General features: G+C 37.6%; 1 protein-coding gene across 1 annotated transcript in view; it reads left to right on the top strand.

Moving 5' to 3' along the window:
- Positions 1–688: 688 nt before the first annotated feature.
- Positions 689–25,487, top strand: part of MYO5C (myosin VC) — a gene marked incomplete at both ends in the record, with an annotated part of 34,627 nt that continues 9,828 nt past the window's right edge. Inside the window, 29 exons of the mRNA XM_082005201.1 lie at positions 689–715; positions 4,155–4,265; positions 5,179–5,344; positions 5,596–5,740; positions 6,148–6,304; positions 6,875–7,018; positions 7,928–8,009; positions 8,608–8,715; positions 9,248–9,354; positions 10,016–10,281; positions 10,748–10,829; positions 11,175–11,315; positions 12,413–12,538; positions 13,146–13,229; positions 14,134–14,268; positions 14,615–14,712; positions 15,708–15,794; positions 15,881–15,992; positions 17,055–17,266; positions 17,949–18,114; positions 18,515–18,661; positions 19,260–19,424; positions 19,656–19,749; positions 20,316–20,379; positions 21,591–21,771; positions 22,337–22,430; positions 23,265–23,328; positions 23,416–23,496; positions 23,877–24,057. Coding sequence (XP_081861327.1) covers positions 689–715; positions 4,155–4,265; positions 5,179–5,344; positions 5,596–5,740; positions 6,148–6,304; positions 6,875–7,018; positions 7,928–8,009; positions 8,608–8,715; positions 9,248–9,354; positions 10,016–10,281; positions 10,748–10,829; positions 11,175–11,315; positions 12,413–12,538; positions 13,146–13,229; positions 14,134–14,268; positions 14,615–14,712; positions 15,708–15,794; positions 15,881–15,992; positions 17,055–17,266; positions 17,949–18,114; positions 18,515–18,661; positions 19,260–19,424; positions 19,656–19,749; positions 20,316–20,379; positions 21,591–21,771; positions 22,337–22,430; positions 23,265–23,328; positions 23,416–23,496; positions 23,877–24,057 — 3,627 coding nt within the window. The remainder of the gene's footprint in view (positions 716–4,154; positions 4,266–5,178; positions 5,345–5,595; positions 5,741–6,147; positions 6,305–6,874; positions 7,019–7,927; positions 8,010–8,607; positions 8,716–9,247; positions 9,355–10,015; positions 10,282–10,747; positions 10,830–11,174; positions 11,316–12,412; positions 12,539–13,145; positions 13,230–14,133; positions 14,269–14,614; positions 14,713–15,707; positions 15,795–15,880; positions 15,993–17,054; positions 17,267–17,948; positions 18,115–18,514; positions 18,662–19,259; positions 19,425–19,655; positions 19,750–20,315; positions 20,380–21,590; positions 21,772–22,336; positions 22,431–23,264; positions 23,329–23,415; positions 23,497–23,876; positions 24,058–25,487) is intronic.

Genomic DNA, 25,487 nt, shown 5'->3' with positions numbered 1-25,487 from the left:
TCGGTGCCAGGCAGGCAGGTAGGGCTAGTGGGCCTCTGGGCACGTATCCACCTGCCAACACCTGGTGTACGATGTTTATTCAACTCTTCTTTCTCATAAAGGCTATTTAAATATAATACCTATTAGTGCCCTAAAGCTCACTAAACAAATTCTGAGTTGTTTATTTTTGTCTTATTCTAAGTTTGTTAGAGAAACTCCTTCATGGTCTCTTACAGGAAGGTGAATGATGTTTCCGCTGTTTTTCCCTACTCGGTCAGCAATGGCTCCCTCATGCTGCCTCTGGCAGCGAAAGTGGCCATTACTCCTGATCCCTCAAGGTGTACCCACGATGCCAGCTTTGCCAATACAGTGACGGGGCCAGCTCCTCATCGCCATGGTACTTACGTACCGGTCAGAATTGGGAGCTAGCGTGTAAGCTGCCTGCGTTTTATAACGCCCCACGCGTGTAGGAATGCTTCAACCAGGTGCCGCGGGGCTCTGAGGCGAGCGACCGCCTCAGCTGTGCCGAGGGCGGGGAACCGCCTTCCTCTTCGGCGGGAAAGGGCCGTGCCCGGGTGGGACAGGCCCAGGATCCGGGCCGCTTCCCCACGCCTCAGGGGCGGACCGCGGCCGCCTGCGCCCTGCGGAACCTGCCGCTCCACGTCTCTCCCCGCCGGCGGCCCGGAGCAGCGGCGGCGGCTCTGCCCCCATGGCGCTGGCCGAGCTCTACACCCAGGTGAGCGGGGCGGGGAGCGGCCCTGAGAGGTGCTGGCCCGCCATGGCGGGGGCGGCTCTTCCCGCGCCCGCTGAGGGGGCGACGGCCGCCCGCGGGGGGAAGGAGAGGGAAGGAGGCGACCAGGCCGGGCGAGCAGTGCCAAGCCGCCGCAGCGTGCTTGTGCTTTTTGGGCTTTCCGGGGTTGCGGCGGCGGGGCATTAAAATGTCGAGTCGCTTATGTTATTGTCAGAGTTCGCTGGTTTGGACCTGACGGCGGGAGCGGGTCCCCGCTGTGTGTAAAGCATCGCCTGTGCCGGGCAGCTGAGCTGGAGCACCTCCGAGCAGCTGTGAAATCCAGGGCGGCATGGGAAAATACTTCTTTTTGAGAGGAATACTTATTTTTTGAGGCTTTTGGTCTTTACCCGTATGGTCTCTGATGTGCTAGCCAGCGATTAGACAATTTTAAAATTTTAGCAGCACTTCCCTGGCCACTTAATCATGGAGCGTTCACTCTTTTTGTTACGCAAATACTGAATTCGTTTGGCAGAACCTGGCACTAAAGCAAAGATTCTTCCTCCGTAATGCATCTGCTGTATTTTTTTGTACAATTTTTCCCACTTTTCCTGCTGTCACCAGCGTGTTGTGAGGTATAACTTGTTTGCTTAGCTTTAAATATCAAAAATACCATGCATATGTTACTAATCTTCTATCGTAAAAGCAGCTGCCGTAATAAACTCCTATTTAGCCTTGTGCTGCACTGGTATTTATTCGTTTGTTGTGTTAGTACCACACTCTGAGCAGCTGAAAGAACAAACGGGTTTTTTTTAATTGGGAATAATGTGAGGCAGGTGAAGGGGAGGAAGGAGTGTGGTGTAACTTGATATGAAAATGAGCAAACTCTCTTCTGTTTACTTGTAAGGCAGGGTTTGGAGAAGGAGAGCTTTGGTAGGCTGGGTACATTTGCCAATGGAGGCTCCTGGAACTGTAGGGACCTTTTCTGAAGAATCAGTACTTTGATCACATGCTTTTTCCTCCCTTTCTTGTCTGTGGCCTAGTGCAGTTCACTTTCTTACATGAGAACGTGCTGTGTGCCCCTGAGGCTATTTGGTGGTGATATTCTTGACTCGCATAGAATAACAGCAAATAAAGAATTCAGTTTAACAACTGTGAATAGGTAAGTATTTTTTTATAAGCCAGGAAATCAGTGTAGTGTAGGAGTGACACAAAAGTCAATTTATACTTAGAAACATATGGAAAAAGCAAAGTTAAAACTGATTTCATTTAGCCATGTCTTTCATTTGCCCATTAAATAGGTATCTGTGAAGTTGGATTTTTCTCCCTGTGGTCAGATAGATGAAAACATTGTCATTGTGGTGGTTTGGGGTTGTTTAGAAAAGGTCCTTGTGATTTTTGGATATTGTATGAAAAAAGTCCATCATGCTGAAGGCATCAGCAAAGAGGTATCATGAAAGAGAGTGAGGTTTTGATTAGTGTTCATCACCTGACATAAATGCCAGGCTGGCATGTGGTTGACCAGAAAGGTCACTCTCCATCCTTAAGACATGCTGAAAACTCAACCGGAGAGGTCACTGAGCAACCCAAGCTAACTTGCAGTACATCCCTTCAAAATTACCTCTTACCCTAAGTTGTTTGGTGTTGATCCTCAGGGATTAGAGTTGAGAAAGCTACTGTTGAGGTACAGTGCAGTCTGTAGGGACCTTCGTAGGCACCCACTATTGGCAGTGTGTTCAGTGGGGCTCTTGGGCCAGAGACCCCCATGTTCTGAGGATCTGCTGGAGCTTCCAGGGCTTCCTCCAAATTAGAGAGGAAGAAAGTAATTTGTGCCAAAAACAACAGTTGCAACACCAAAGTAAGAAGGTATATGAGTCTCCAAGGTATCTGTGGGTATGCTAACACTTCATGAAGTCCTTGACTAATGTTAATTTTTCAAATAAGCAGCTGCAGCAGTTCACACGGGTTTATTTAAACACAGTTGGCTTAACTGACCATGAATATAGCTAGGGTGGGGGAATTAAATGAAAGGTTCTGGCTATCAAAACAGATGCTGGAAGATTATGTGACATGGCGGCTTGTACAAGTAGGGACTGAATGGTTCTGTGCTCTAGTGTTACTTTATCACAAATTAGAGGAGAGATGGCCCATAAGAAACTCAGTACTAGCATGTACTAGTGATTTTCAGGCTTTTTTCCTGACATTACTGTCCTTCCTCCTGTTCTCTCCTTACATCCAAATATAGTCTTCAGTGTTATTTTCATTGCCATCTGAGGTACATGCTATATAGTATAAAGAATATTTTGCATCAAGATTTAAGGAAGATGGTGACGTGTCAGAAGTGATCTCGAACTGCAAATCCCTGAACAGAAGTGATTTCAATGTTACTAAAAACAGTATCTGTTAATGCATAGTTGATGCATTAGGGAGACTTTTAGGGATGATGCCACTTTGTCAAACCCTGGCAGGATGAGGATGACACACTCCACATCAGTGAAGAAATTCCTGACTTACTGAGGTTGCCAGCTCTGTTATGTCCTTTAAGGAATGCTGTTTCCTAGAGCTTCTAGGGCAGAGCGTTTAAAGATGTTGCTAATGCTTCAGCATTTTAACTTCAGCATAGGAGCACTACGTGGTTCAAACAGCATAATTTACATTCAAACATTTATGCCTCAGAAGGCTAGAGGTAGTTCTGTTGGTCTGGTTCTTCAAATACCTAAAAAGAAAATCACAATTCATCTGCTTCCATTGCGTGTAAGTGCTTTTAGAAGGGTTGTTTTTTTCCTGAGACAGAGCTACAGTACCTTACTGGGACTGAGTTCAGCTAAACCAGCTGATTTCTTGTAAAGAAAGAAACCTGCTGGTAGTCTTTGAAGTTCGCCCTAGAACAGGAGAAGATACTGTTCGGGGGCTGTGCTTCAGTCCTGTTGGAAGAAAGGTAACTGCGCAGTCTTGTCCTTGTGTGTCCATCTGTGCTCACGGCAAAAAGCTCTTAAGTTCAGCATACTATATTTGAGTTCAGGGAATTGATTGTCTAAATTCTGCTAAGTAAGATGCTTTCTCTGGTACTTCCTCGTTTGGAACCTCCTTCTCTGCCACAAGTGTATTTTACTCTTCTTGTTCAGTGTCGGAGGGTTTGAAGAGCCTGGTGACAGTCTGGCCCTTGTTCACCTTCCTGCACTCTGTTGTTCTGCAGACTTTACACTAAACAGTAGAACAAGCATATCTGACATTAATGAGTCTGCTCTTTTTTTTTTTTTCTTTCACGAAGAATAAACCACAAAAATATAGCCTGCTGAAAGGGTCAGAGCTAATAATAATCCCAAAAAATCCTGGCATCCAGTTCAGCTTTGAGGTTGCACTTGCTGTTTGAAAACTATTTTTTTTTATGCTAGTCTGGTACTACGATAGTAGCTAAGCTGACTATTATCTTGTTTTTCTGTTGTAGTACAATAGGGTTTGGATCCCTGATAATGAAGAAGTTTGGCAGTCTGCAGAAATCACAAAAAACTACAAAGCTGGAGACCGTTTTCTCCATGTGCAATTAGAAGATGGAACTGTAAGGAGAAAAGCCTTAATTATTGTGGGGTTTGCTGAGATATGTTTCTGTAGAACCATAGGGCTCATCATAAGGGATCTAAATGACTTGCCCATACTGTCTTTTGTGCTAACTGTGCAATGACCAGGATTTTATCATATTGAAATTTGTACAGTAAACAGCTGTTACCTAAAAATATGATGAGTGCAATTCTACTATCTGTTATCACAAGAGTATAGAACACAAACCTCAAAGAAGAAAGATTGCTTCACTTCTGAAACAAGCACTGAAACTCATCTTAAATTGAAGTAAATTGGAAGTGCAAGGCGGGCATAATTATATCACAGAGCTAGCTGTGCTTTTTTTTCCCTAAAGTTGTTGCTTTATGTAAGATTTGTTAATTTTAGTATCTGAGTTCTTTACAGGTTTAATGTTTTGAAAACAGTATTTCTGCATTCCTGTTCTGTAAAGACAAGTATTAAGTTATGATTAAATGGGTTTGTTGAAAGAAACAGAAGTGAGTTTTAAACTTTGTGTAAAGAAGACTGAACGGTTGCAAGTAAGGATAGTTTTAGAGCTGACTGAAGTTCTGAATAGGTGTTTCCTTTCATTCAGTTGCAGTTGGTCTGCCGTTTTCATCTGTACTTGAAATATCCATGTGCTTAGAGTGCAAAACACCTTTCCCATTTTTAAAAATTTCAATACAAAATACTGTAAATAAAGGTAATGTAGCTTTCCTTTTAATAAACAACAAAGAGCTCCATCTTCCTTTCATGATCTCCAGGTCCCCTAAGTTCTGTGGGATCTATGGAATTGATGAAACACAGAAACAGGGCTCCATCAACCGTGTAACTTCATGGAAAGGTAGAAGATCAATTTGCGTTTGTGCAAACATAATGCATTATATGATATTTCAAGTCATTTTTGTTGACAGGAACTGAATTACCCTGTTGATCCAACTGCTTTGCCACCACTACGAAATCCTGACATACTTGTTGGTGAAAATGATCTTACTGCACTTAGTTATCTCCATGAACCAGCTGTTCTACACAATCTTAAAGTTCGTTTTGTGGAGTCTAAGCTTATCTACACCTATAGTGGTAAGCCAATTAAAATGCAGTGTTTTAAAAAAAAAAAATCTTAATTAAAAAAAGTCTTGGATTAGTTTGCAATATGATGTGAGTAATGTTTTCCTCAAGTGTATTTTAACTCATTTTTGTATGGGTGTAGACTTTTTTGTTGTTCAGGAACTCCTGCTGCTATTTTGTCTCAGTTTAAGTGTTGTTTCTGAAAACTGGCATTTCATTGAACTAACCTGTCTTTTATTTTTGTTTTGTACACTTCATTGTAGGAATAATTTTGGTTGCAATAAACCCCTATAAACAGTTGCCGATATATGGAGATGCTATTATCCATGCATACAGTGGACAAAACATGGGGGACATGGATCCACATATATTTGCTGTGGCAGAAGAAGCATACAAGCAAATGGCAAGGTTCAGTATGTTGCTTAATGTCCATAAGTAACACTTGAGGTCTAGTGGCGATCAGTGTTAATTGTAATTTAATTTAACTGTGTATGTGCCATTGGCTATTAAGAATACCTTTGAATGGTTAACTTAACTAGAGAAGGATTAATTCCTTAACCAGCTGAGGAATTTCTAAAACTCATAACTATTTTCATTCCTGTGGCTAAACACTGTCTTAACTGAGTGAATAGCAATGACATCAGCCTGGAGATCACCAGCAAAATGGAGTAACAGACAAACAGGTGAAAGACGGAACTGATACGAGAGTTGACCACAGCTGTGTTTTCATACGTTTGTTTTATATGTATAATTCTTACATTTATACATGCATTTGAGACACGTCTGATTTAAACTGTCTGATTATTTGGTTTTAGAAATAACAAAAATCAGTCTATTATAGTCAGTGGAGAATCAGGAGCTGGAAAGACTGTGTCTGCAAGATACACTATGAGATACTTTGCCACTGTGAGTAAGTCCAGCAGCAATGCACATGTGGAGGATAAAGTACTGGCATCCAATCCAATAACTGAGGTAGGTTTCAGAGAGTATCTGTCAAGTCTGTACTCATCAAGGAAAGAATTCTGAGAGCTGCTGGGAATCTTCATTTGAAATCTTTAGGCATGTTTAGCTGCCTGAGTTAGATATCTAAATTAGAAGTTTAGCCCCTGAATGTTACTGATGGAAAGAGGTAATCGGCTTCAGGAACACCCAGGTTTTACCTAATTTACCAGTGGCCCTTTGGAGGCACTAGTTTGCCTCCAGAGTTTTATTTGACCACATGCTGTTAATTAGATGATGAAAAAACAATATTGAACAAGTAAGTTGGTTGTTTGTTTTTATTAATTGGACTAGAAACTGGTTAAGGTTCCTTATGGTGGGAAAATGTACTGTCCCTAATTCTCAGTTTATGTAGTCTTATACTATTTGACTTGAGGCTTATCTTCAAATTTGGGCTTCAAAATTTAAATCTCAGAGCTCAATGTTAGATTGATCCTTGAGCACCTTAGATTTTAGGAACTTGTAGTTGAGTCATGTTTTGACGAAGTTTTTATTATGAAACATGCAAGTAAAACAAATTCTAAAAGTTGATGATTTTTGTAGGCTGTTGGCAATGCAAAAACGACACGGAACGATAATAGCAGTCGATTTGGAAAATACACTGAAATTAGTTTTGATCAGAGTTACCAAATCATTGGAGCCAACATGAGAACATACCTGCTTGAGAAATCCAGAGTTGTCTTTCAGGTAGGTAAAATAAAGTTAAAAACAGTCAATGTCAGTATAGCTGCTAATGTACTATCCTTTTACTAGTTTCATATAGAAGATGTTATGTGAAGTTCTGAATCGTATGTCTAATTAGCGTTTGATTTATTTTTTAACAGGAGCTAAGCTTATTTATAATAAGAAACTAATTTATTCTGTGTTCTTCCTTATGTTAAGTAGAGGATATATCTCAGGGACAATTCACTGAGATTAGTGCAAGAAGTATAACTTACAAACGGCACGTGTTACTATTGTGACTGAATCTGGAAAGGAACAGTGTATATACGGCAGAGGGAGTCTCAGTAAAAAACTGGCTGAAAGTTTATAAGGCCAGGGCTAATTGCATATGACTCATTACAGTGTCAGAGCATAATTGTGATAATCTACTAAAGAAAGCATTTGATTTTATAAAACCTTTTACAAAGTTTTCCTTTTTGGTATTATTATAACTTTTTAAGTACCATGAACAATACTTCCATATATCTGCTGCCTTGAAGGATGGTTTGGAAATAGAGAGTTTTCTGAGTTACCACGGGGCAGTGATTCAGCTGGCACTCCTACACAGTTTTTCATTACATGGTTTGTCTTATTAGTAGATGTTTGTTCAAGCTGAAGAAATTACTAGAGTAACAGCCATGGGGGAAGAACTCAGTATATCGGTAATGGAAATAAAGTATACTTAAATTTATCACTTTCAAAGCTCTTGTTGAAGTCTAAGATATGCCAATTTAATATCGGGCAATTTGTTTGACAGACTGTGTTGCAGCAGAATTTAGCCTTTAAGTATCATTATCTCTTTCCAATAGTGTTAAATATCGAATGTTCTTCTGTTTGTTGTGTTTGGGTTGTTTTTTTTCTTTCTGTAATGGTATTCTTTGCTTTAATTTACAGTCAGAGAATGAGAGAAACTACCATATATTTTATCAGTTATGTGCATCTGCTATGCAACCTGAATTTAAGCATCTTAAATTGGGTAGGTCTCAAGAAAATAATCTACTCTTCATTTTTGCAGTGCAGTATTTTGAAGATTGGATTTTCAAATGCTAGGATGTTAAGTGCTTTATAGCATAAAGCTCACGGATTTACAATGGGACTTGCATTTTTAAGTCACTTAGCTATTAATCCTGCTTGTATTGAACTTGGTAGCAAATCCCTAGTAACTTGAATAGTGCATGGTCAAGTACCTAAATGTCTTTGAAAATCTTATTCTAATACTTTCTGTAGTGACAGGTGCCATAATGACCATTTAGAGGCTTGATTAATTTATCTACAGAGAAGCTTTAATGACACCTGGGAGAAGCAGAGCTTAGGTATATGTTTACTCAGTCATTATTACTGATTGTTTATTAGATCAAGTGTTAAGATTGCTAGGAATTAGGAATACTAATTTGTGCCAGCTTAACTGAGTTAGGCACATGGATTTCCCTTAGAAAAAGAGGACCTCCAGCTCATTGCTGAAGAGCTGTCATCTGACAGCATCTTTAATTTTCTGATGGTACAAGAGTCTTTAACAAGTGGCTATCACCACTCCCGAATTTTATAGCATTACAAGTTTTGCTTCTTATTTATAGGAAGTGCAGAAGAATTTACCTACACAAGAATGGGTGGAAGCACCGTAATAGAAGGAGTTGATGACAGAGTAAATATGGTGGAGACTCAGAAGACATTTGCCTTACTGGGTAAATTCTTGGGAATACCTTTTCAATAGATTTTAAAATTGCTGGTTTTGTTTTTGGGTTTTTTTTTTCTGAAATGGAAAAAGGCAGATTGTTTCTGAAATGTCCAAAACTTCAGTAGTAATTACCCAAATAATTTCTTTCATAGCTTACTGTTGGTCTGTTTTAAAAGTACCAGGCAAGAGCAAGTGGCTGTTAGCAATTGGTGTTCATTGTTAATGGTCAAAATCACTAAGGGCTGGAGTCTGCTTGGCCCTTAAGCCAGCATGCTGTGAGAGAAGTGGATTTGGAAGCTTCTTTGCCACTATACGGCTTATGTGAAAGCCAAATCAGACTTGAACTGGCACTTGGGGAGGCACAGGAGTTTATGCCTAATCTCTCATCGAAGCAGACAGAACCAAGGCTTTGCGTAATAGTTTGCAGAGATGCTATACAATTTTTGGCTACACAACAAAGGAATTAATCCAGCATGGTGCTATTTCAATTAATTGTACTGTTTCTAAGTATTTAACATAATCAAGAATTGTTTTTTTAGGTCTGAAGGGGGATTTTCAGATGGATGTTTTTAAAATGCTGGCAGCAATCCTACACTTAGGCAATGTGGAAATAACAGCTGTTGGAGATGAAAGATCATCTATCAGTGTAAGGAAGTAACTCATTCACATGCCATCATTTTCTTTTATATTCTATGCCAAAAGTCCTTTAGCAATAGTTTTTCTCATATCTGGGGCTCAGAGCAACATTAAATCTACATATATTTATGTAGCTGTAAAGATGTACTACACTTGAGAGATTGCTCTATCTTCATCTGTATAGAATTACAGCAAGCATTTATGTGAATCCTGTTTTGTGCCCAGGTTCAGAAAGTCTGAACAAAAAGCAAAATGTGGCTAAGAGAACCCCATATCCAATTGATCCACAGCTGTTGGAAAAGCTGTTCGGGACTATCTGCTGGATGTAGGAAGCAACATTGTCAAAGCTGCTCAGAATGTGTCCCAGCAGATTACGCAAGCCTAAAAAGCAAGGACGCCTAAACATAGATTAAAGTAACTTTTTCTTTCAATGTCTTAATCCAAAGCATCTCATCCAGTCTAAGTTATTCTCTCCTATATCAGGAGCTCTATCCAGTATTACTTGCTTTAAGTCCTCTTGATATTTTGCCAGATGAAGAAGTAAACAGAGAGCCTTGTCTGTCTAAAAATAAAAGTCATAGTTTGATGTCAGTGGTGCCAGGATTTCACTATCTAGGCAACAGTTGAAGTATAAAATGGAATCTAATAATATTTATTTATCATCTTTAAAGCTGGAAGATAAACATCTCAATACATTCTGTGAACTTCTGGATTTAAACTGTGACAAAATGGCACAATGGTTGTGCCACCGAACAATTATCACTACCTCAGAGACTGTAATAAAGCCAATGACAAGAGCTCAGGCTGTAAATGCAAGGGATGCTCTGGCAAAGAAGATCTATTCTCATTTATTTGACTTTATTGTGGAAAGAATTAACCAAGCTTTGCAGTTCCCTGGCAAACAACATACTTTTATTGGCGTTTTGGACATATATGGGTAAGAATGTCTCTGGAAAAAAAATATTTTAAGGTGTGCCTTTTCTTTGGAGTTGATAAGAGGTGCTTTTCAATTTGTGCTGTTAATGAATTTGGAGGGTTTTGTTTTACTAAAAGCTTGTAGTCATGCAAGCTCTTTAGCATCCAGAGTAGTGGAACAGTTCGGCAACTATAAATATTGGTATTTTTTGTGAATGAGGTTTAAATTTAACTTTAGATATGATACTTTTAGATTTAACTCTAGTTGTTTTTAGCTCTGTTACGTCTGGTAACATTAACTCCTGGGGAGGTTTTGAAATGCCTTAGCGTCTTCATTAGTCTTAGGGTTATTTGATTTTCTTAGAAATATTAGAATATCTCCAAAGTCTTACAAGGATACTACTGTTTGTATTTAAATGTCAAGGGATTTTTTTTTTCTCCAATAGTCTTTCATCACCTTATTTTCTTTCTTATTCAACGTGTTTCAGCTTTGAAACGTTTGATGTGAACAGTTTTGAACAGTTTTGCATCAATTATGCTAATGAAAAACTGCAACAGCAATTCAACCTGGTATGATCTTTTATTTGTTATAGTTCTTTATCTTATTTTGCTTCAGTTTTGAAATTATCAGTGGTGAATATTAGGAAAGGTTATTTGTACTTGAGTAATGGATGTTTCTGGATAATGGCTAACTAGTAATAGATAAAAATATTTTACATATACACACACACACATATATATATAAACTAAAATTTCCATGTTTACTTTCTTACAAGACAGACATATACTGTACTACAAAATACATAAGTATTTTGTTTGTCTTACATATGCAATCGCACATATGCACATATACACATTGTTTATATTTGCTTCCTTCATTATAACCTTACATTTTTATAATTTTCACATGTTTAGCATGTCTTTAAACTTGAACAAGAAGAATATATGAAGGAAGATATCCCGTGGACTTTAATAGACTTCTATGACAACCAGCCTGTCATTGACCTTATTGAAGCTAAAATGGGAATTTTAGAACTTCTGGATGAAGAGTGCTTGGTAATTTAAAAGTTCTTGTATTTATGAGCTCATAAAAAAGCTTGTGGGTTAATCCATGTTTTGTTCCTTTTAAAGGGGAAGTAGAGCATTTTTCTCGTAAAAGGAACATTCATGTTTGCCCTCTGTTTGGTAATTTTAATTGTAAGCCATTTAAGTCTATTTTTATCTTATAAAATTAAGACATTAAAACTAGTTTCTTACCTAGGATCTAGCCCAGCAACTAGGTTTCTTCACTGTGAGGGTAGTACAGTACTAGAACAGGTTAAGCAGCGGTTTGCTGGGATCCCCGTGCATGGATAATTCCGAGATCTGAGTTCAAACGGAAGCTTGATCTAGTGTTGGTGGTAGTCTTGCTCTGAGCAGGAATTTGGACTACCCAGCCTCCAGGGATCTCTCACACCAATATTTCTACAATTCAGTTATTCCACAAATCACTAATTTTGGTACAAAAAAACAGTCTTCCTTTCCTTTTTTGTCAGTTCTTGTTGAACACACCAAACCTACATCTTTGCTTTTTCTTCTTTAGTCTTACTATCTTTTTCTCTGTACTTCTCTCCTAACTGTAGCAATTCCCGAATCTGTTGTTTTTTTCTTCTGTGTATATGTAGTTCCCTTAGGTTTCAGAACCTATTGAAGTAGCTTTGTCAGTGAAGAACAGGGCAGGGAAAGGTCAGCCCTCATGAAATGGTATGTTAAAGATGCTCTGGTGATATTGGCAAGTTGTACTTCTCAGAATCCAAACCATGGAGTAATATGGGAGAAATTAGGGAGCATTCCCTAAGACATTAGCTGGCCTGTTACTCTGCTTGTTAGCGGGATCAGATTGTCCCTTATTGCAGGTAGCATCTTTTCAGGGCAAAATGATTTATGACTCATCATAGAATTAACGCTAACATTAATATGACCTTCTTTCTTAAAATTATCTGCTACAGGGAGCCACTGGCTGTTCTGAAAAGACAGAAAACTCATTGTTGTCAGGCCTCATAACTCACTGAAGGTGCATTATTCAGACAGGATTTATTGATAGTAAGCAGTTTTGCTGTTTTTAACAGCCCATCAGAGTTTTGCTAAAGAGATTGCACTTCTCATTTTTACAGTTACCTCATGGAACAGACGAAAACTGGCTTCAAAAGCTATATAATAATTTTGTCAATAAAAATGCACTCTTTGAAAAGCCGAGGATGTCAAACACATCTTTCATCATTCAACACTTTGCTGATAAGGTAGAGTGTAAACAACCCAGTATTATTTCACCCTGTGTCTAGCAGTAGCTCATTCAGAAAAGAAAGAAGCTTACAAAATAGAGGAAATATTAACCATGCTTGTTTGGAACTTTAATAAAATCTATCTTCAATACATAGTTCTATTTATTTATTGGTAATACTGCCTGTAACACTGTATTTAAACTTAAGAAGTGCTTAAGATAATGAATTTGAGAGTATAAAAATGAATCATCAAGATAAAGAGGCAGAAAAAGAGTGCAATGGATAAATAAAATAGTTAAGGTTGTAGTCTGTAAACATTTTAGTCTCAGTTATTTACATTTCAAATGTAGTATTTCATAGAATAACGGAGGAGGAAAGAAATTTCTAATGAAGGCAGAAGGAAACTGCAGTTGATAGTGGATTCTGACAGTTTGTCCTGCTTCTAAATTTACAGTATGCATGTGTCTATGCTTGCTGTAATGAAACTGGTAAAAGCAGTGTTTCAGCCATTGTATTTAAGACTAATAAAGACTTGTTGGCCACCATAGCTTAGAGAATGAGAGTTACTGTTTTGCTAACTGTTTGTGTATTGCTGAAAAGTTAATGATTTCACCCCTTTGCACAGGTAGAATATAAATGTGAAGGATTTCTGGAAAAAAACAGAGATACAGTACATGAAGTATTGGTTGAAATCTTGAGAGAGAGCAAGGTTTGTGAACAATCAGTAATTATTAATTTTCTGAATACCTGATTTTACTGGAATTCATTCAGATCTGATTTTAAAAGATTTGTTCTGATAAAAAGATTTTTTTAATAGGTTGTATCATACTAGTTTCGTCTTAATTTTTATTAATATTCTACAGGTGTGTATTTTTAGTGTCAAAATAACATACAAGATGGAAAAACACAACATTCAAATTTTTTATATATGTGCATTTACTTTGCTAGTTATGTTAGTATTTTTTGTTTTCTTAATAACTCCCTTGAATAAGCATTTTGAGATCATTGAAACTGAACAATTCACTTGACTACAGAAAAGAAAATTATTACGTGTAACTTTGATAGGTGGCTTATCATTAACAGCTGCCTTTGTTTGTTCTTCAAAAGAGATTAAGAGAATGCCAGGGCAGGGAAAACATCAAATGTCTTTATAAGTGCCTGCCACTTTCCATCTGTTTGATGGCCCTGTCCCTTTCAGGTCTACGGCCTTGATACTGCAGGATTACTATTAAGAAGCTAACTTAATCTGACCAAAACCCATATTCTTAATTTAAATATTCTGAAAATACAACCTTCAAGTGCTCTTATTTTTAACTCTGTTTTGTATTTATGTCCATGTTTGCTCATATTGAAATAGCTTTTGCAGGCCTACGTAACAGTTGTTTTGTCTGTGAAACGTGGAAATGCTTTACAATAGACTCAGAATTGTTGCAACTGTTTTTTCAGTTGTTGTTTGTTTGTGGCTTAAAGATCCAGTTCCAAGTCCTACAATACCTGGCCTAAGCATTAAGATGGATGGGTTTTGCATTTTCTGTTACAGTAGGTGTAATTTTTATTTCAATGTTACTACAGTTACACAGGATTTAACTGTGATTCTTTCACCACACTTTTAGTTTCATCTGTGTGCAAATTTTTTTCAAGACAATCCGGTGTCCGTTTCACCTTTCCGTTCAACTTTAAACATCAAACCTGCAAGACCTGTTCTCAAGTCACCTAACAGACAGCTCCGGATGACTGTTGGCAGTAAGGTACTACGTAAACATGCTATTCTGTGATGCTCGTACTTTCAGGAAGGTGTACTGGGCAGTCTGAGACTGTGGTGCTGTATTCTACTACTATTCACGGTGGGCTGTCCAGTTTTCAGTACAGCCAGAGCCAGCCACAGGGCAGTGCTCCAGGTCTGGGTATGTGTGTTTAATTTATATATAGGGGACTGTTAGGTACAGCAGGACTGTTAATTTCTTGCATTTAAGATCGAAACCATAAGAAAATCTCCCAATGTCCAGACAAACCCTAACAAAGAATTGAAAAACTAAGATTTTACTTCTTCTTCAGCTGTAAACATTTCAAACTGTTATGTCTGATATTTTCTAGTTCCGGAGTTCTTTGTCTTTACTTATGGTGACACTCAATGCAACCACCCCTCATTATGTACGATGCATAAAGCCAAATGATGAGAAGTTGCCTTTTGAGTAAGTTTTAATGTTATGATACAATCATATATGCCAGATAGTTTGCATAATTCCTATGTCTAGCTTGATAACTGGTAACTAGAAGCAGGAGTTAACCTTGATGCAGCTATTGGTCTGGTTTGTGGGCAGACATGTGGAATCGAGTTTGTTACACGGCTTCTAGCTGGAAGGTAGTGTAATGACAAATGAAATAAAAGCTTTTGTCATATCTGAGTACAAGGGAAGAGGCAAACTTTGATTCTGAATTATTTTTTTTAAATGTGTTAGCGTATTTCCTTGAAGCCAGACAAAATCTGTCCATGCAAAACATGTTACAAATGGTACTATTTCACTATCACTGCAGTGAGACCTCATTATTCTGTGTAATAGCAATGGGGGGGTGGAATTAGCTTGCATAATATAAAAACATGTTTGAATTAGACTAGAAGAGTTTACTGTAAGTTTGTGAAAGAACAATATAGTCATCTGTCAGCCACAGGGATCTCTTAGCTAGTGCTGGATCAACACTGTAGTGTAGTGCTCTGTGGGCATATCAGCTCTGGTCCAGAGTTGGAATGCCTGGTGTTGATAATCTTGAACCTGGATATTCATGAGTATGTCCTGGTTTATTCATAATCAGTGTGCTAAAGAGTATCTAGAGAGACTTATTTCCCAGTAGACTGCTGAGGAAATTTATTTCTGTGTATGTTTTGCGCTGAGAGTGGCACAATTCTTTGACACTTGGTGATACAAGCTTTCACAGTTAATGTTGAAAAGAAACAGGACTTTCCATAAGAGAAAAATGTATGTAGTCTTCCTTTTATTTTGAGGGAGAAAAAGAAAACCCAGCTACTCCCTATCACATAATAAAAAAAACCCAAGAAAGACACTATATAAAAAGTAGGGAGCCCTCCATCCTATGGGCAGAAATAGAAATACAGCTTGTAGAATGGTTATAATTATTACAGCATGCCAAACCCAGGGGAAAAAAGTGAAATATAACTCTGCTTTTTTAGGTTTTATTCAAAAAGAGTGGCTCAGCAACTGCGAGCATGTGGTGTTTTGGAAACTATTCGGATTAGTGCACAGAGCTACCCATCCAGGTAGGGATAGCAGTGGGCCTTTGTATGTCAAAAAATACTTAGGTTTCTCTTAAATGAATTGCATTTGCTAACTTTTAATTTTGCAGGTGGACTTACATTGAGTTTTTCAGCCGTTACAGCATTCTTATGACACAGCAGGAACTCTCCATAAACGATAAGAAGCAGATTTGCAAGATTGTTTTGCATCGGCTAATCCAGGTTAGTTTGTGTGCGCTGACCCATTATCTATTATAGCATCAATTATTAATAAAAGGCCTCTTTTTGCTAAGAGTAGTATCTCACTCCTCAAATAGGAAAGATACTTACATTATTACCGTTTTTCCTGATTTAGTGTGTTGCACATAGGCTTGCGAGTCAGTAACCTTTATTGTGACACAGTCATGATGTGGCTGTAGATAGATGATTTAACCTCTCCGTGCTTAATATCTTCACTTGTAAAAAGGAAGATTTTACATATATATATAAAATATAATTATGATATATAACTACTAATATATAATAATACAGTAAATATACTACCTATATTTATATTAATAGTTATAGATAGGTGTATACGTATTTATATATAATAGGTATATATATTTATAAACCAGTGAACAGTAAGTGATATGCATTTGTCAAGTAGTAGAACTTTACACACACAAGAGGGCTTTTTCAGGTGGAATGCAGCATATTGAAGAACTGTTCTAAAAATGTGCTGTTTTGCATAGTGGTGCTATTTATTAGACAAGTCTGTAGTGATGAGGCTGGTCCGATTCAAGTCAGCATGTCAGGAATGAGTTCAGACTCAGAGATGTGTGAGACCAAACACAGATATACTTGCAACATAGCTCTGGCACAGGCCAAGGGTGAGAGCCTGAGCTTAAAAGTAGCTTCTCCCCTGAGTTTTTGCTTACACAGCTCACTGAGTCAAGGCAAGACATGTGCACCAAAAGGTAGTGTTGAGCCCAAGGAACCAGACTTGAACAAGGGGCAGAAGAGGTTGCTTTCAAGGCCTTGATGATAAGTCCAGATCCTGCTTTTAATTTGAGATCACTAGGGTGCAATTTTTTGATGTAATTCTCTGGGTTTTTTTCTGCTAAGTGAATTTTCCCCCCATATACTCCTATCTACAAAGAAGGCAGAGAGGGTATTCTTACTCAGCAATATCATGTCATTTCAGAAGAGCTTGCCTGAAGTGACAGTTTATAAAGGGAAGAGAGTGTCTGATCTACAATAATAAACTAAAAATATTAATATATCTATTGTTTTCTTTTTCAGGATCATAACCAGTATCAGTTTGGGAGAACAAAAATTTTCTTCAGAGCAGGACAGGTTGCTTACTTAGAAAAACTGCGATCAGATAAACTAAGACACGCATGCATCATGATCCAAAAGAGTATTCGAGGCTGTCTGCAGCGAAAGAAATTCCTTCGCATAAAACAAGCAGCTATTATAATACAGCAGTATTTCCGGGGGCAGCGGACTGTACGGTACTTTTGGCTGATAAATGAATTTGCTGTTAGGGTGTGCCTGAAGGGATATAGAAGGTCAAACTAATGCCCTGCGCGAATTGGAAGTGTAATTTTTACGAAAGAGCAATTGAGGTTGTATTTCCGTTTCCTCTTGATCATAATTATGGACTTGAAAATGTTCAAGTTACTCAGCTGATACGAAGAAAGTACTGTAGCAGATTTCAAATGTTGTCTGCGAGATTCCTGAGAGGTCTGTCTACCTGTAAGCTCAGTCGTTAGCTAATGATGAGTGACCCAGTTGTCAACTTGGGCTTACTGAGCTTCAGAGCCAGAGAAGAAATCAGGTAGCAGAAAGGAAGAACAGTTTACAAGGGTCTACAAATTAGTGTGTACAAATTATTACTAGTAATTATGCAGCAGAGAAAATGCACCAGTCATTCACAGAGTAGACTGAGAGGAAGACGGCTCTATATAGGCTTTGAATTTTTCAGAAAGAGACCATCTGAACAATTGCTTGTGGAATGGATTTCAAAGATTGTGGATAATTCCCTCTCTTTCACTTTGATTGAAGGAAAAGCTGTGTTTTAGATAGAGGATACCTGTTTCCAATATCTTCTGTTTTGTGTGTGATTTGGCTGACTGAGGGAATGAGCATGAGAAATTTAATGTGACCTAAGTAAACTTTGTCTTTTGAATTAAGGCAAGCTATAACTGCAAGAACGCTGAAGCAAACATGGGCAGCTATAATTATTCAGAAGTACTGTCGGGGTTACCTGGTCCGTAGACTTTGCCAGCTTATCCATGTGGCTGCTATAACAATTCAAGCTTATACAAGAGGATTTCTAGCAAGAAAAAAATATCAGAAGGTACAGCCTATCAAAAATTTTATTTCAGTAACTGGGATCAGCTATTGCTCGATAAGAAAGATGGAAACAAGGGCAGTGGTCCCTAATATGTTATCTTTTGCATGTCTGGTTCTCGTATCTTCTACTCTATTTTTATATTATTACTATGAAAGTACTGATACACAGTAGCTTAGATCTAATCTCTGAGCTACCTTCTTGGTTTATACTTGATGCAACTCATTTAGTGTGATTACTACAGTGGTTCAAATGTGTCTGCAGTCTGGGTATTTCAGTATTTTGATACTTCTGTGAGAAGCATTTTCATTACCAGTGTTATGTAGATTCACAGAATGATTGCTGTAAATTGATGCTGATTGAGTCATAGTTAATTACAGACAGATGTTAATATTTTATTTTAAAGATGCTTGAAGAACACAAGGCTGTGATCCTTCAGAAATATGCCCGTGCATGGCTGGCTAGGCGCAGATTTCAGAATATTCGGCGGTTTGTATTGAATATCCAACTTTCATACAGAGTTCAGCAACTGCAGAAAAAGATAGAAGAACAGGTGAGGATCACCAGTCAGTTTATGATTGTACTAATTTTTTATCATATCTGTTTTATTCCAAGCTCTCACATTGACTAGAGGCTTACATGAATTACAGTGTCCATACTTTGCTTGACAAGACAGGGGAACATGTCAGGGATATGGTCCTTTATTATAAATCACTAGTATTCTTCCTACATCCAGCGTAGGAAGAATCATCTAGGGTTTCCTTGTATTTTTGGGTTAGTTGTGCCAATGAGAACAGCCTGCAATGAACATTTCTTTTTTGCTGTTTCTTAGGTAGCCCGTCTAATCTCTGGATGGGATTACTTGTATTAGGATGAAGGATGTGTGAGATACTGCTCTGGTGCAACAGATTTAGTAACTTTTGTGAATTCCATATTATGTTTATTTTGCAGTTTATTTTTGAGAGCCATACCAGTCAAACCATCTTTAAGATGGTACCTTTTAATCTAAATGATGGAAACAATCCTTGGTTGAAATAATCATGACTGATAGGGGATGGAGAGCAGAAATAAGTCAGATGCTTCCTTCAAAATTCTATTCAAACAGTTTCAGGCGTGCATTTTTTTGTTTTAACCTGTCTTGCTCATCGTAGAGTAGAGAAAATCATGGTTTGCTGGAACGACTGACCAGTCTGGCTTCAACTCATATGAATGATGTGGATACAATCCAGAAACTCGAATTAGATCTTGAAAAATTAACTGCTCAAAAGCGAACATATGAAGAGAAGGTGAAAAAATATAAAGAGGACAGTGAACAGGTAAATTTTAATTGCCATCTGGGTGCTTGTAGTTTAGTTTAAGTAATTTTTTCAGTTGCTGGATTTCTCAAATGCATGATTTGAGAGTTACTAAGTAACTTCACTTTTGGGGGTGGTGGCAGGGAAGGAAGGGAGTCCATATGTGCTTGTTAAAATGTAAGACCTTCTGTGACCTATTTGTATTTTGTGTATTTGTAATTTGTATATTATGCTTACTTTTTGTGCGTGCAGAAAATCTTAAAACTTGAGAATCAAAATAAAGAATTACAAGAACAGAAAGAGACCTTAGAAATAAAACTCGAAGAAAAAACTGAGGAAATCAAAGGTAAAATAAATAAAAGGAGTTTTAAAGGAGTTGTCATGGGAGAAAGTTGTAAAGTCAGGTTTTTATCAAAAGTAAATTACTTTTGTTGTAATAAAAGCAATATAAGTGCTGAATTTAAAGTAAATTAAAAGCTGTTCCTAAGCTTCTCTTGCTTAGAATGTGTAGTGAAGATACTTTTAATTTAATAATTAAATTTGTACTTCCAGTAGCAAAAGCTGTCCTCCTGTTATATTTCCTGTCTCATACACATGCATTCCTTCAAAGTGTCGCTTTGTCCTTGGTTCCTTTAATATATTGCTTCTTTGAATCTAATTTCAAAGGACACAGGCAGCACATGAGATCAGGTATGCTTTAGATAAAACACTTTGGTGTTTCAGAACCTTTTTATTCTATAGTGCTACTTGTAAAATTTACTGTGATAATTTTTGGTACTTGAGGGAGTAATTTCAGCCTTAAAATACGTTAAGGTTTGATTATGAAAACAAAACTTCTCATTGTGGTCATACTGTTTTAATAAATGCACGTAATTGCATGAAGGTCTTTGAAATGTAAATATTTTTTGACAGAGAAAATGGATGACCTCACGAAGCAACTCTTCAATGATGTACAAAAAGAAGAAAATCAGAGAATGTATGGAATCTGAATTTTATTCGTTTGAAACAGCATTCATTTTTTCTCTTTCCCTGCCTTTCGTTTTCCTGCTGTAAATATATTATGCTTACATCACTTAATGAATTTGTCAGTGTTCTTGGACATTAATGCTAGTACTGAAGTACTTCATGTACAATCGAGGAAAAGCACATGCTTGTTTGTGCATCAGTAACATGCAGGAAATAGACTTGAGACTTTCTTGCTTTTGCAGTTTCCTGTCTTTCTACGTATCTTTCTGAGACTTGAAAGGCAACCCTGATCGTAATGGTTTCTTTGGAGATATCCTCAGAATTGAGTCAGGGCTGGAAGAGCAGCTGATGGCTATACCAGCCAGAATTCCTGTGAAGTGAATATTAAAGGACAGAATTAAAAGATTCAGCTTGAAGGAAAGGCAGTCTTTGTGAAGCACATTTGGCTAAAAATATAGGGGGAAAAACTCCACACCTCCCCTTGATATTTCATTTGCAGTATTAAAAATTCTGTTATTTAGCAATAAATGGTGGTTGCTTTGCAGCATGCTTTTCTCAGATCAAGTTATTTCCCGGTAACACTTTTTCCAGTATAAGACAGAGAACCTTAGGTACCAGATAAATGCTGAAGCGTGAAGAGTGCAGTCAGCCACTGTTCCTGAGGGTTGGGAGCTGTTTGCTGTTTCATCTCAGCCTGATTTCAGCTGCAAATAACTTCATACTATACTAAGCAGACTTCTTTGCTAGTTTTTCTGCTTTGCCTATTAGCTATATTATGTTGGAAGCCAGTCCATTCCAGCAGCGACTAGTAGAAAATGGAAGGCAATCTTGCAATGTTTTTCTGAGAAGGATACATGACTTTATGTTGCTATGTCCTTCTTCAGTGCTAACTGTGGCCATAAATGTAGCGGAAAGCTGCTCGGGTAGGCTAACTCTCAAAGAGTTAGAGAATTAGCCTTTAAGTGGAAAAAAACTGAGTTTTACCTTGAATTCAGTCCCAGTATCTGAACTGGATGTAGGGAAATGTAGGGACATTCTCATAGCATTATCATCCATTTTGTCGATTGATTCTGAGGATGTAGGATGGCATTTTCAAGTAATTATGGTTCATTCAAGTTTTTTTTCAATGAAACATGTCCTTCAAATTAAAACAAAACTAAAGCCCACCCTTTCACTTATGTATATAGGAGAATAAAACCACTTTTTCATTGTCTTGCTTAGGATACTTGAGAAAAATTTCCAAAATCAGAAGCAGGACTATGAAAAGCAGATTGAATTGCTCAAGGGAGAAATTAAGATTCTGAAAGAAGAAAAAACTCAGCTACAACATCAAATTCAGCAAGAAATTGTCATTCAGGATGGCTTGAAAATGGAAGTAGGACAACTTACAAAACAAGCACAGGTAAATTTCATTTTGGTGTCTTTGCTAGATAAAGCAAGTAGAGAATGTGGGTGTTTTATTTATAGATTATCTTCACTAATTTTTTTATCCAGTGCATTTTTAGAAGAAGTTGAGTTAATAAGCTGTGTTTGATACACCATGTTGTTGCATTGTTTTCATGTAGTACAATGTAAGTTATTGCTTGCAGAAATAAGTGCATGTTTTGAAGAGTAATTGTGCCTGAATATCTATATATTTAAATGTGTGGGTCTTTTTTCTTCCTTTATCCAAGAAAGTATTAGTTTCTCAGGGGATTTTTCATAAATGTAGTTTATAAACTGAACCTGAAAATAGTACTTTTGTGTAAAGTCACATTTTTTTCTCTGAATCAATTCCATGACATAAACATATATGTTTTCACTACATCAAATTACCATTCTGTTCTGATGCCTCAGATGCTTTAAACACATTTTAAGCCTTTTACCATATAAACTTGTTCTTAATTATAATTATCTTTATGATTTAACCGATACGCAGTGCTTGTCATTCACTCCTTGTCTCAGTCTGTAATTTTTGTCTGATTTAGAAAATACCTGAGTTGCAAAAGGAAATTGAACTGCTGCAGACACAGAAATTGGATGTTGAAAAGCAGGCCCAGTCACAAAAGAGAGAATTGAGGGGTAAGCTACATACTAGATAATTCAGAGAACTTGCCAAGTACAATGAGAACCAGGCCAGTTCAAATTGATTTATTTCATGTTAACTTTGACAAAACCCAGTTCTTTTTCCCATCTCATAGTGGTTTAATTTTATTCATACCTTTACTTGCAAGGGGAAAAAAAAAAACCCCAACAGGTGAGTTTTACAAAGTGATCACAGAATACTGAGATCTGGGGTACCCCTTTGAAGAAACTCTGATTCAAAACATTTTTCCTGTGTGTTTAAAAATCAATACTAATAACTTAAACTTCACTTAGTATTTAACAAGTAGCTTGTAGAGACCCAAGAATATGGAAACAATACATTATATAGCTTTCATTCATTTTAGCATTTGGTCCAATAAATGTCAAACACACTTAAATGACTTGTTAAGTTGGGTTCTCTTGGGAAAAGGTACTTAATATTGTTAATGCACTTTGTTCAATGCTAACAATGTCATAGAGCAAACTGGTATCTGCAGCATTTAATATAGTAACCTAGCATTAGATGACAAATTATCTGTACAACTAGCAGTTGTGCCGATTCAGAACAGAAGGATGTAACTTCCAATGCAAAGTTTGATATGTTTAGAAAAAAACACAACATTGGTGTATACCTATCTAGTGTACTTTCAGTGTCCAGAAGTAGAACCAAGTCCCTCATCATATTCTTGTAGTAAATTAGATATATTTACTGAGTACCAGAAAAGAAAGAACCTTGTAGATTTAGGAAGAGATTGGTTTGATTTTTATAATCAAACATAATTCGAAACACGCAGAGAAATTTATTCATGTAATAAACTTCCTTTTTTCCAGAAAAGATGTCAGAAGTTACAAAACAGCTTCTTGAAAGTTACGATTTTGAAGATGTAAGAAGCAGGTAATTTCATTCTGAGGTCTCTTTAAAAAAAGCTTAAGAAATGCATTTTGTTCACCTGCACACTAATGATACTGCCTTGTATTCTAGACTCTCTACGGAGGATTTGGAACACTTAAATGAGGATGGAGAACTGTGGTTTGCTTACGAGGGCTTGAAAAAAGCTACAAGGTTAGTTCTTCACCGTTTTTATAACTCCAAGCTGTGATCTAGAAGGTAAACGGAAGGATCAGTGAGTAACTAATTTGACAGTGCAATACTGAATGCCTGTTTAAGAATGAACAAACACTACCTTATATGACTGACTGAGCAGCTTAAAATCACTTTAAGAAATTTTTACTAAGTCAGTGAGATAAGTGTGTATGTGTCAGTCGGGGAAATGTGTTCCTCTGAGATACCGTGCATAACTTCCAACTCCCTTAATGCATGGGTGATGTAATGGAACGTCTGTGTGTTAACCACAGTACTTTGTTTTCACTTTATAGTAAATTTGACCCATGGCATCAAGGTCATACTACATCTGCCATGTTCTTTCTCCCTTTTTTTGACAGAGTATTGGAAAGTCATTTCCAGTCTCAGAAAGAAATATATGAAAAGGAGATTGAAGGTTTGAACTTTAAAGTTGAACATCTTAGCCAAGATATTAATCATCTACAAAAATTATTTAGAGAGGAAAATGACATAAATGATGGTATTCGACTTGAAGTTAGCAGGCTAACTTCAGAAAACCTGGTAAGATTAAGGTGTAGTAAAGCAAAGTATGTTTTTGTTATTTAGTAATACAATCCAAATGGGTTTGTGGCACAAAGTCTTCAAAATCATGTGGTCATGTCCTTGAAATCTCAAGGCTCAAACAGATAGGGCCATCTAAGATTGCACATCCGTACGGGCTCTTTCCCTGCATGCTGGGGTAGTGTGTTAGGAGGCAGCCAGATTTATTGTCAGAGTGTACAGCTTGTTGGTGCAGCCTCACAGAGGCTTTTTCCCTTTTCTTTTGCCTAAATCTGAATTGAGATTTGTTTCTAATCACAGAATGGCAAAATACCATTTTACAAACTCTGACTTGGTGCGTAGTGCACGCACAGGCTTTGGCTTCTTCTGTTGGTAGCTAGGGAGACACTGAGGGTCTTTAGAATGCGTTTGAACCCTTGTACACTTACGTGGATGAATATTCAGATTTTATAAACAATGTTTTGAACTTTAAAATGTTGCCAGGATGTCCATTACTGAGCTCACACAAATATTTTGGTTGTGCTTTTTGCAGTTTTTCAACAATGCGAGGAACTTTTGAGGGGTGTAATACTTTCTACAGATAAGCAGCTTTATACTGGAAGTCATGAAGAAACAAGTAGTTATTTAGGTTTTTTATTTACGCAGAATTTTAACTAAGAAATGAATCAGAGGTTTAGCAGTGAGCAGAAGGTTAGCTCGCCATACCTTTTTTTAATACCTACCTAATTTAAATTTCTTGTCTGATAATTAAAAAAAATAGCTATTTTTTGGTCAGGCCTTATATTTTTCTGATGGAACACTTTTGGTACTTCAGACTTAATGAAAAGCAGTTTTGTGATACTGTAGCTTTCTATGGGTCAGTATTACAACAGTGTACTGGGTCTATCTGGGCTGGAGTTAGCTTTCTTTGTAGCAGTCCATATGATGCTGCATTTTGGATTTGTGGGTAAAACGGTATTGATAACACAGCAGTGTTTTGGCTGTTGCTGAACAGCGCTTGCACAGTGTCAAGGGTTTCTCTTTTTCCTGCTCTGCCCCACCTCAGCAAGTTAAGCTGGGGGTGGGCATGATGTTGGGAGAGCACACAGCCTGACTTGAGCTGACCAGAAGGATATCCCCTACCATATAATGTCATGCTCAGCTATGAAAACTGAGGTAGAGGGAGAAGAAAGGGGGTGTTTGGCTTTATCTTGACTGTATCTTGACCCAGGTGTTTTCTCACTTCTGCTCTCCCTATTCTCTTCCCTGTTCTGCTGGAGCATGGGATGGGGTTAAGGGGGAAGTGGGCATCTCTGTGAGTGCTTGGCGGCTGTCCAGACAGGGTCACCCCACAGCAACCAGCTTCAATTTTCATTGTACTGAGGCATTCAAGTTTAGAATTCAGTTACTTCATTCTTTCTCTGTAGCCAGAGGACAGAAATTAGCGTCTT

This window comes from Phaethon aethereus (assembly GCF_964289735.1).
Source record: "Phaethon aethereus genome assembly, chromosome: 12".
NCBI classification, from domain to species: domain Eukaryota; kingdom Metazoa; phylum Chordata; class Aves; order Phaethontiformes; family Phaethontidae; genus Phaethon; species Phaethon aethereus.
This window is presented reverse-complemented; position numbering and strand designations above follow the sequence as displayed.